Source organism: Trachinotus anak, unplaced genomic scaffold (assembly GCF_046630095.1).
Source record: "Trachinotus anak isolate AG129_WGS33_773 ecotype Australia unplaced genomic scaffold, CSIRO_AGI_Tana_v1 ptg000002l, whole genome shotgun sequence".
In the NCBI taxonomy this organism is placed as follows: Eukaryota; Metazoa; Chordata; class Actinopteri; order Carangiformes; family Carangidae; genus Trachinotus; species Trachinotus anak.
This window is the reverse complement of record NW_027273853.1, coordinates 9,373,541-9,385,366: the sequence shown is the minus strand read 5'-3', so window position 1 is coordinate 9,385,366 and position 11,826 is coordinate 9,373,541. Positions and strand designations below refer to the sequence as shown.

General features: G+C 38.6%; 1 protein-coding gene across 1 annotated transcript; it reads right to left on the bottom strand.

The window, feature by feature from the left end:
• Positions 1-2,626: 2,626 nt before the first annotated feature.
• On the bottom strand, positions 2,627-10,549 carry LOC139630899 (neuroepithelial cell-transforming gene 1 protein-like). Its single transcript, XM_071494742.1, has 12 exons — positions 10,240-10,549; positions 8,402-8,468; positions 8,132-8,191; positions 7,342-7,449; positions 7,076-7,243; positions 6,905-6,967; positions 6,723-6,819; positions 6,569-6,645; positions 5,659-5,916; positions 5,243-5,413; positions 4,933-5,119; positions 2,627-3,636 (listed from the first exon to the last, which is right to left on the bottom strand). The coding sequence occupies exons 1-12, from the start codon at positions 10,383-10,385 to the stop codon at positions 3,305-3,307; spliced, it is 1,734 nt and encodes a 577-aa protein (XP_071350843.1). The 5' UTR covers positions 10,386-10,549; the 3' UTR covers positions 2,627-3,304.
• Between the last annotated feature and the right edge of the window lie 1,277 nt (positions 10,550-11,826).

The window sequence follows — 11,826 nt, the reverse complement described above, 5'->3', positions numbered from 1 at the left end:
TTTTTCTGTGTTGTGTCTTTTAATGGAATTTATTTTAAAACTTCAGAATTAATAAAGCAAATTAAGGGTACAGTTTAGTTAAAAAAGATATAATTACATCATGAATTTAAATGTCATTAAGCCCATTTCAAATAGTGGAGAGATGGTTGGTACATTGCTGGTATCAATATATGATGAGGTTCAGAAAGAATGGCTGGGGAATCAAAGTTGGTGAACAGCCATCCAAGCCCAGTTATTGCTGTTACCTCCTCAGGGAGAAAAAGGGTTGTATGGTTTACAGCAAGTGACAATTTTCTGATCAGGACTGGGTGAAAACAAACCTCAAAACCTTTTGGTCTGTCAAAACCAATGAATTTGCAGTAAGAAATCTGTATAACAACCCTTTGAACAGGCATCACAGACAGACTCTCTCTGCAAGGCAGTCAGGCATACAGAGAAAAAATAGGAAAAAAAAAAAAAAGACTACTATCCCCTCAAGGTTATCGCAAAACCAACACCCAGCGCAGACAGATCAGGGTAGTCAGTTACAGAGGAAAAGAACTACCTAAGATTAGATAAGAGGAATCTGTAGCAACAGTCTGAACTGAAAACAAGATGCACAAAAGCACAGAAAATAAATGAATTTATTCAGTCTGACTCAGTCACCATGAGCTGCTACTTCCAAGCTTGACAGAGCGTCAATGCCATGGCATGACATATACCAAATAACACATGATGGCAAAGAAGTTGTGTTTAACTGTGACAAGCCTAAGTATGTTATCTGTGTCCTTCAGACTGCAACAACAATGATTGTGTAATTGTAATTTTTATTTATAAATTTTGATTTATTATTGTTTTCCGGAAGAGGACACAAAGCTAATCTCTTGAACTATTTCATGTACCTCAGACCAATAACCTTGTATTTTCTTACAGTCCTTGTTGCATCATTTGTTGCTGATTTAGATTTAAAACAGAGTTTTGTTTTGTTCCTGCAGAGAGCATGACCTATCACTATAAATCCTGGTAACAGCTCAGGCAAAAGCAAAGAGTAAACAAGAAGTGCTGAAATTAGGTCAGTTGTAAAATCCAAACTGCATGAAAAAAGTGCATTTGGAATAAGGACACATTTGAGTGAAATGAACAACACCACAGCAGCTAGCCTGAGATGCCACTTCCTGTCTGACACGTCCATCCACAACAAGGAGGATTTCACTGTTTTTTTCCCACAACCACACTAGGTGAAAACACAAAACAAACAAAAAGCAAAACCCCACTATACTCACACTTTCTGGACTAGATTATCCCAGAAAAGCTGTTTAAAACACAGTTACAGATTTGTGAAACTGGTACTTCATTTGTGCAGTGATGAATCAAGTAATTTTAGGGCACAGTTTTGTATTGGAGGTGTATTAATTGTTCATTTTAGGCAACAAAATTAAGTGCTATAGTTCAAACAAATGAATGAAAAAAAACAAAAAACTTTCAGCTAACTAAAAGAACAAAATACACAGTACAACAGCACTGACTATGGTAGGACTTTCTAAACTATCTGTAAAACTACAAGGTTAACCAATAATTGCAAAAATGTCAGTAAACTTTTTTTTTTCCTCTTTTCTGATAAAAAACATTTTCACTTCCTTGGTCTTGTCATTTGATGCTACCAATATCACAGCGGCCAGCACAGATGTGATCTCTGGTGTCCTCAAGGGGAAGCAGGTATTTCATGTGTAGGAACTGGGCTTTGAGATGGTCATGGGGAACCTCAAGCCACACAGCCAAGAAGAAGCATGAGGGGCCATGGTGAGGGCACAGTGGAAGTAAATACCAGGGGTGCTCGCAGCATACCTATTACTTTTACTTGAACTGTTGCATTTATATGGACCTTCTGCCACAATCAGCTCCTGTAAACTGCACATTCAACAGTGTTTTATCTCAGCAGAAAACTGAAGTTCGAGGAAGATGGTTTCAGCAAGGCTGTGATGAAGCTGTTGGTGCTGGCAGCATACCATGAGCTATAAATACTGCAGGTTCAACAGCTGACACTTTGAAGAGACCCCCATGTTTTCTCTGTGGGTTTCTTCAAAATGAGCAAGGGCAAGTGTTTTGTGCTACTGTGTCTCACACCAAAAGTGGGTGAGTATAAACACTAGACAAAGATATTACAAAGACAAACAAAGATATTTACTATAATGTAATTACACAAAAATCAGGATTTGCATTATGTAAAAAATCTACCCTGCTAATGCAAACCATTCTCAAGCCTTTCATATTCAAAGTGTTTCTAGCCAAAACAATCTTAGAGAGCAGATCAAGTTCATTTATCAACAAGTAACACCATGCAATCTTTAGCGTTTGATGACAGCGAGAAGGTATAAGATGGGAGTCAAATGTGCTTCTGAACTGAAAATAATTTACCAGCATAAGGGACTTTCAATATGTTTTGATGATTTAAATGGATCTAATATATTTTTTATACACACTAGGAAAGAAGTCAGGTTCACAGTTTAGTTCAGCTTGTTTGCTTTAAAAATGTTGCAACACACTGTTGAACAGCTCTGTCAACAGTAAAAGGAAGTGACAAAGGGGTTAAAGTACAACCAAAGATATGTTGTAACAACAAGAACTCACAGTGAGTCACACTCAGGACTCTTAAAGTACAAACAAATGTTTTATTTTTTTTTAATGATTGACAATTTTCCACTGAACACAAATTAACACATCTAGATTTGTATGATATTTTTTCCAAGAAATGTTTTATGTCTATGGTCAGTGCTCTGCTCATTATCTTGTATCTAATCTCAAACATTTTTAGCCTCATCTCACTCAACTGCTTCCTGCACTGACAGCTGAGGCAAACACAATTTCTGCTTCTTGGTCCTTTATCTTTGCACAGATAACACAACAGACAACTGCACACAGGCTGCTCACACTATAGCTGCTCTGACATTTTGATTACAGCAAAAACAGAGAGTCCAAATGTGCGACACTGAAATGAACAATGAAACAAAAGAGCTACAAGTGGTATAAAGTTGTTTTAAGACACAGAAAAGCCTAATTCCACACACATTTAGCTGGTGTAAACATCCATTTCAGTCACACTAGCACTTTTTTTTGTAAACTATTTACACATTTTAAGACTAAAATTTGATATACATCTGGACGGAAATGATTGGAAAGGCTTTTTCCAGTGCAGCTACACAGGCAAAGCAAGAGCACAAAATCAGTGGTTGCATGAAAATTCATTGACATGTGACAAACAGGGCACATGTTGAGCACATCTGTCTGAGAGGAACTCATTTGTGAACCATCAAGTCAGGTTAAATGTCTACACTCCAGTCTCCTTCCTCTTTACTGAGCCTTGTAACTTCTGGTCCAGTCTGGTTTTTGAGAGTGTCTGAGGCCTGAGTTTAGGGCCCGAGACAGGTGGACAGTTCTCGTCTGTCTCTTCATCACAGACAGTGGCTGAGAGAGCAGAAGAGCGCCGTTTGGATCTGAGAGCTTCTCCCTGCTGAACTCTAGGTGGAGCCTCCTGTTGTTGGGCCATCGCAGTACGTAGACAGTTGAGCCATTGCTGTTTGTGGTAGACATCATTGACATGCAGGGTGTGGGACTGGCCGTGGGATGGATCCAGAGAACTCACACGGAAAACATTTTTCACTGGAGAGACACAGAAAGCAAATAAACAATCAAATGTGATCTCTTAAAGAACCAGTGTGTAGGATTTAGTGTCATCTAGCGATGAGGTTGCAGATTGCAACCAAATGAATGCCCCACCCCTCACCCCTCCCTTTCTAAGCATGTAGGAGGATGTGCAGTGGCCTTCAGATAACATAAAAACACTAAAGGTCCTCTCTAGAGCCAGAGTTTAGTTTGTCTGTCCTGGGCTGTGCAACATGGCAAACTTCACGAAAGAGGACCTGCTCCCGATGCAGATATGAAGGGCTCATTAAGCAAAATAAAACACAATGATTCTTAGTTTCAGGTGATTATACACTGTTGAAAGCATAATTATAAATATCATATTCCATTTCTGCAAATAGATCCCCCTAAATCCCTCACACTGGTCCTTTAAGGCTGCAAGTCTAGACAAAGTCCAGTCACTTCATTCAGGGAAGAGTTTCTTTATCCATGTCTTCAGGATTGTGAACTCAATAATTACTCTGATCCCTTAAAAAGAATACGTCACTCCAAATACATTCTATATTCAGTATTCATTTAACTCCTCCTGCACATTGAGTGGATTAAAGGTGTGCACACTGAGTCAAAAAATCAACAATATGCTATTAATACATAAGAATGCGTTGAATGCTGAGAGTTTACATCATAAAAGTGAAAAAAGAAAAAGAGTAGTTTCAAGTTAATCTAAGATCTGTTAAACACTGGAGCCTCAACCAACCCCTCCCTTACACCTCAGGGCATGTTCACAGTGTAACAAGGTAACCGCCACGATTTTGAAAAGCTCGTAAAATCAAAAGAATGTGTCAGACCAAATTATAACGATATTCTACCTCCTCACAAGAGCTGCAACTAATGATTATTTGTTATGTTTAATCTGTTCATTATTTTTCTCTTAATCATTTTTAGTTTATAAAAACTCAGAACAAAATGAATTCCTAACGCACAACGTGACATCTTCAAATTATTTTCTCTGACCAACAGTCCAAAACCAAAAAGACTGAGTGATTGACTGATTTTATTTGACAGTTTCTGTGCATTGATAAAAGGAAAAAGGAAGAATAACACAATAAAGCCCAGAGTCTTATTACCATTGTTGTCCCTTTGGGAAACTGGCGTAACAAATGTACAACAATAAAAGATAGCAATAGCAAAAGATAGCAAAAGGAGCAAATTCATCAAATGTTGGATCAATGAAATGATCAAAAATGAAAATTGGTGACACAAATCTGAGAAAATGTCTCAGCACAAGGTGGAGTGCAACACAACTCAACCCACCTTTCTCTGCATTGGTGAAAGCCCCTCTGAACGATCCTCCCATGCGGATCTCTCCATCCTGCAGGTCTTCTAGAGCCAGGTCCCGAACAGGGATGGGTTGTCGATACACCTGGAAGCAGCTCCTGTCATTACGTGTCACCGGTCGGGTCAAAACCAGCAGCTCAGAAAAGAGAAAAACGTGCAGCCTCTGCGGAGAAACGCATATAGATAGAGTATGAAATTTACTTTAATACAAGACAGACAGCATGTAGTGTATAAAATTTCATAGCATGTGGATGGTAATAATAAGGAGGGAAATCCTAATTCTCACCGAGCCACTCTTGTTCCGCAGCTCGCCATGACAAAGTAGGGTCTTACAGTTGTCTATGAGAGGGTCCCGCTGCTTATCGTCCAGGTACTCCAGTTTGTCTATATAATATTGGCACTCAGACTCCCCTTTCCTCACGTTGATATCAGAGAGAATCTCCTGAATTATAGTGATCTGGATAATTAAAGAAAGATTTATCAGATGGCTACTCAGGAAAACGCACAAGACTCAATAACCAGTGAGATGTTCTATTACTATAAAATCAAGGTGTATTATTATAGGCTACAGCCATAATAATAATAATAATAATACTAATAACAAACCTTAATGGCTACAGGTTCATCAGATCTAGCAAATGAATATAAGCACCAACAGTTATATCTGTGATAGCAAAGATGTGTATAAAGTGGAAATCTTACAGCTCTTTCCAGACTGACTACGTCTAGGTGATCAGGAGGAGTGTGCCTGAGGATCTCCCGCAGCAGCAGTGGGTATTTCACCAGGCGTGATCGTGGGATGTCCAGGAAGCTCCAGAGGTCAAGCTTCCTGCTGAAGGGCGACTCCAGACAGCGCTGCAGGAAGTCCTGGACCCGCCTGTCCTGCTTTTTCTGGTCTAGCAGGGCTTTGGCTGCAAGCTGGTTGCTGCAGTAGTTTTTGTAGGCATTCAAACCAGGTAGCTGAGAAGATACCAAACCAGTATTTAAAGACCATGTATCAAGATATCTGCAGGGCTTGAAAAGGCTTTAAAAATACTGAATTTGGTTTCCTCCAAAAAGTCTTTAATTTTACAAAAGTCTTTCCTCTGCCATAAACACAATTAAAAGTAGGATCTTTTAACAGTTCTTTGTGCTGCAGGAGGCTGTTCAGTCCTTTTTAATGGACGTTCAGTCAGCGACCTATAGCAAACACTGTCACAGCTATTAGCTATATTAGCTAGGAAGCCTTATCTCGTTGCGGGCAAGTGTCAATTTTATCCAAATCTTAAATGAATTCATCATTTTTTATGGGTTAATCCATCTATACATTTTCTGAAGCTTACCCATGTCCAATCACATTAATGTATAATTTATGTGTTATATCATTAGTTAATTACTGCTATATACTGCTAAGAACTACTGAAAAAACTGGATTTAATAATAAATAATTATAGGATGTATGGTCCCTACTGGTTTTCCATCATACTTTTCATTTAATTTTAGCCAGTTTGGCTGTGAAACAGGAATGAAACTGTGTTCTATGTGGGATCAAAAAGGCCCAGTAGGAACCATGTGTGGAAGGTAAACACCCTCATAAATACTCTCAAAATGTGTTAGTTGCTACCATACATACCCAGTCTATTACTATCTGTCCGATCTGAGCTACTGTTCCATCGGGGCCAGTTTCCTCGGTCAGTTTCATCAGTAAGTCTGCAGATAAAATAGTGCAATCATTGTCAGAAACACTTCTTTGCATCAAAGTCCAATAATGGTTGGTGATATCTTACCCTCATGTAAGGGGATGTATGCATCCAGGTCCCCAAATATGTGAGCTAGTTCCTCCTCTGTCATGATGGAGAGCTTTAGCATTGGATCATGATACGCCTGAAAATAAGAAAACCAAGCTGTTGACAAAGAAAGGGTAGCTGTTTTGATTTTTTAAATAAATGTTAAGTTTTAATTTTCTAACCTTTCGTGCAAGTTGGAGATCTTCGATGAGATCCTGTTCTCCCCTGTAAAGCTCGTAAATTGCCTGGGGGAAGAAATGAAAAGAAACACAAGAGAAACCATAGCAGAAGAAGTAAATTTTTCTGCTCTCTGTATTTTTAAGATGATCGTACTCTAAACTGAAGCACACAACCTCTTGTCTTTTGATCTCTTTGGTGGAGAACGTGCTCTTCTGATGGACGTCCAGTGTCTCTGACCACAGCGTACTGTTCCTGCGTTTAGTGGGAGTGGGACCTGCTGCCTTGCTGCTGGCTTTGAGGGTCATCCCTGGAGACTTGGCATCACCACGTAATGACATTGACTAGGAAAAAAAAAAAAGAAATTACAGTCAAACTTATTTAAATTTCCACATGGTGAATTTGTAGAGTGAGTGTCACAGAAAAAGACTATGCCCTGTACCTGGATGGTCTGGCCAAAGCGCCTCACTGCCCCATTCTTTGAAGGAGATATCAAGTTGACGAGGGATGAAACTTTGGCGAGTGGTCGTACACGCTTGTTACTGGGTTCCTGGGAATCAAGGAAATAAACTCTCTTCATTTACACTTGATTGTATCGAGGTGTAGACTGTAGGCATCCAACAATATCTTCAATTACATGCTATTGTTTAATCCAAAATTCTCAAGTATATGTTGAATTTAAATTTAAACGCATGTTGGAAAAAAAGGCAATTGCAAAGATCAGATATTCTATTTCTGTCATCTACTTTTTCCTTATTTATATGTTTGAAATGTTGTAAAGAATTTCCTCTATTTAGTGCGACTCCTACTGCTGAGAAACCACTCTAATGTGTCAGGAAATCCACAAATCCTCCTAAATATCATGCTGTCTTTTATTAAGGTTTAATGTAAGTGTTGATGGTGTATAAAAGGTGTATTAAACCACTCAATGTACTGAACTGATCCTTGAATTTTTAACTGATAAACTGATAAAAGATTGATTGTGTTGAGCACCAATGTGGCTCAGATTTTCTTTCACCAGTACTATTTCCTCAGACAGACACTGGTTGTGCCAGTTTGAGAGGTAGTGGGATTAACACCCAAGAGTGCTCATGGCTGCCTGTTTAGCTGAGTACCTGAGTCATGCAAAGGGATTAAAGTTTGAGCGATTAAAGCAGGTCTGGTGCAGCACTCAAGGGTGCTACACTGGACCTGCACCCAGCGGACAGACAGGAAGGTGTCCTGACTCTCACCTTGAGGTCGAAGCTCGACAGACTGACCGTGTCATCCTCCTTCTCCTTGCGCTTTCTCTTCTGCAGAAATATAGGAAAGACACACTCGTCACTTTCACTGGTGCAAAGAGAATTCAATTTTCAGCAACCTTACGAAATATTCCTACATTCCCACATGTATGGCTTATGACAGTCATGCATTATTTTTATCTGCTTAACAAACAGATAATAGCACAAGGATGTGACCACTGCAGTGTAACATTGTAGCGTTAAGTTTCAACATTGACTCACCAGACTGAAGTCCCATGGAGTCCCTGGTGTCAGAAAGGTGAAGGAGCTGCCTCTCTGCAGTGGAGGTCTACAAGAAACGTGACAAATCATGTTTGGCTGTGCACAGTGAAAACAACTTTATATCTACTTTCCTTGTCTGACAGACAGAATCTAATCATGCAGACTTTGGCAGCTGAAGCACCCCACACACAGCTTCACCTGACTTTCAATTACATTCATTCTAGAGAGCTGGTTTATGAAAATGGCGAAGCAAATGTATCCAGAAGTAGATGGAGACAGAAAATCATTGTTTTGATAGGGAATGCATTACAGCTGTTAATATGATGGATGCCGTTTCTATCTTATTTCTATTCCAGTCACTGTTATGTTTGAAATATGACAAGTGTTGTGGATGATGATGGAGGGATATTAATATTCAAAACCATATATGGCGTTGGACTGCTCGCCGCTGCTGCAGGAAAAAAGTCAGTTATGGTGACAAAACAATGAGGCTACAGAGAGTTACAATGTCTTCTTCTTTGGGTAAGACTCCCAGAGGGTGATGTCAAGTCCAGGGTCAGCTGCACACGCTGCTGCACTCAACACACTTCTTGTGCTCATGCCTTTAAGCCATGCTGAAAATAACAGACTAATAACTGGAGAGTAAAAAATACAAGAAAGTAATGAAAGTAATTTGCATTTATCTATGAAATGAGGCTGTTGGGAAGTGATTTTCTGTGGTGACACAGAAAAAGTCAACATGTAAACAGAGTAATGATTGCAAGCTAATCATTTGGCACTTTGCAATCATAAATTTGAAGCCAATACAAATATCTGCAAATATCAATACTGTTTGCAAGGATAATTAGAGGTGCAATGGAGGTCAAATTATGGAGATGTATGTATCTAAGGGCAACTCAGTGACTTTCACAACTGTTTTGTATTGGAGGTATAACAATACTGAACTGATGAAGATGACATTGGCTGATAGAACAGTTGGGAATAAAATATAACTTTACTGAATTGCCTTTGGTTAATCCAAACATAAAAGGAGCAGAAAAACATTTAGCCTAGCCCACAAATACTCTGCTGATATGATTTATTGTTGCATTTAACTCACACTACCATTGATTGTAGCTCAATTAGAAAATTATACCCTTATAATTGTGAGTATAGATCAAGCAAAAATGCAAAACGTGTATTGGTTCCAGCCTCTAAAATGCAACAATTTGCTGTTTTTGTCTCTTTTGTACTTTTGCATATTTAATATTTTTTTCTTTTGGCAGTTGTTAATCAATTTTCAATAAAGCTGAAATGATTAGTTGGTTAGTAGATAAGTTGATCACTGGAAAATTGATCAGCCATTTTGTAATCAATTAATCATTTTGTTTTCAAATAAAAATGCCAAATTTATCATGGCTAAATAATCTGCAGATTAACCGATGATGAAAATAATTGTGACAGACAACATGTGAGGCTCTACATATTGAACCTTATTCATAATTTTTGACATTTCATGGATAAAATGAAATTAATCTAAAAAAACCCCAACAACTTAACAAATAAATGACGATGAACAAGATTCTAAATTGAAATTCATTCTTAAATTTACCTGCAATTAATAATGACAAACAGATGTTTGCAATACTTCACCACGTCCTTAACATTTAAAGTTTAAAATTATGTTTTCCGAGTTGCACCTAAAGGCATCATCTGCCAGTTACAATACCAGCCCTGCCCGTCATCGTTGACCAACCAGGTAACGTTAGCTCCAATGAAGAGCACAACAGCCACACAATATTGCAACAGAGCTACTGAATAAGGAAGGATTTCCGTATTTTAAGACATGATCCACGTACTTTTTGGAGTTGTTTCTCCGGAGTGTTTGTGGAGAGGGCTCCGCATCGTTGATGACACTGGCGAGGGACGTCCTCGATGACATCCTGCGGAGTTTCTGCCTTTTATTTTCCACCGTTCTTCCACAAACGTCTTCATTTTCTTCCATTTTGCGAGAGGCTTTGTTTCGAAATCACTTATGGCGAAGCGTATTACGGCTGAGCGAGCAAAAGACGACGACCAGCCGTGTAAAAACGTCCCAATGTGTACAAAGAAAGCAGGAGGTCGATGACAACAGAACACACACCACGGCGGAAGTTTGAATATGGCGGAATCTTGGAAATGGACCAATCAGGAGAGAGCTCAGAGCCCCGTCGTTAGCATGCGACAGGATGGGAGGAGCCAGTCGGATCTTGAATGAGGCGGAGAATAATGTAAACCAGACTGCTTGGTGTGCAGGGTCCTTCAAAGTTAGTTACGTTTATTTCTTTATCAAGCTTCTGCATGAGTACACACAGAAGGAGACGCCTGAACACAACACATAAACTATAATAATAATAATAATAACGAACTACATAATATCCAGACGTGTATCCTCGCATCTTCCTAATATCCTAAGTGCTAAATATAATACACTATGCATGCAGACGTGCACCAATACACCCATAACAATCAACCCATGTACAGTCAATGCGCAAAGTGTTCAGACAATTTAAAGTGTTCACCGTCAATTTTTTCATATTTTGTTATGTTGCAGCCTTTTGCAATGTCCACGTTGCTGCTGTAATACAATAAAACACATTACAAAGTTTGCTCACTGTGGGCCTAATAAAGGCTATCTTAATCTTTATCCTAAAAATAATAATAATTATAATAATGTTTTCCTTATTCAATCTACACTCAATAATGACAAAGTAACAGCATTTTAGGGATTTTTGTAAATTTATTAAAAAGGAAAGGGAATTAAAATTGTCACAGCAGCCAATCACATAAATACACAAATAAGGACAATACAATATGCGCCAAATATAGATAAGATGTTGAAACGTGCAGATATTAAAATCATTAAAACCATTAAGTCCAGTAAAAAATAAAACTAGGTACAGAAAGCAGCATGTTGATGATAAAACATACAAAGATCAGGTTAGATTCACTTCTGCGAGCCCAGACCGGCTAAACTACTTACTTAGCTGTATATGATAGTAACATGCTTATATAAGTTTATGTTTCCTTGTCTTTGTTTAGTTTTGTTGTCACTTTTTAGCTGATTGTTTAAATGTGCATCTTCTTCCTACTTGTTCCTGACATTATTTATCTCCTGAGAGTCAAAAACCACATATGTGTAAACATGCTTGGCAATAAAGTTGATTCTGATTCTGAGTTTGAGTTTGTGTTAGAGGGGATGTCAGTAGGTAGTCTATCAGCATCTTATTTTTGCCCCAGGCCTCTTATTTGCATTTACTGTCAGAGTTGTGAGCCAAACTGCAGGACTAAAGAGAAAGAGTATAAACCTTTTCTAACATTACAGAGAAAATATAATAACACCGTGTAAATGTCTCATTTGATTACATGGACTTGTTTGTGCTTCTGAGACAGGGATGCAAATATTA

Excerpts from the sequence above, each read along its gene's own strand:
- LOC139630899 (XM_071494742.1), bottom strand. The coding sequence starts at position 10,385 with ATGGAAGAAAATGAAGACGTTTGTGGAAGAACGGTGGAAAATAAAAGG. Across the intron at positions 5,414-5,658 it reads TAGTCAGTCTGGAAAGAGCT|ATCACTATAATTCAGGAGAT; the intron begins GTAAGATTTCCA and ends TTAATTATCCAG. Across the intron at positions 3,637-4,932 it reads TTTCACCAATGCAGAGAAAG|TGAAAAATGTTTTCCGTGTG; the intron begins GTGGGTTGAGTT and ends GTGTCTCTCCAG.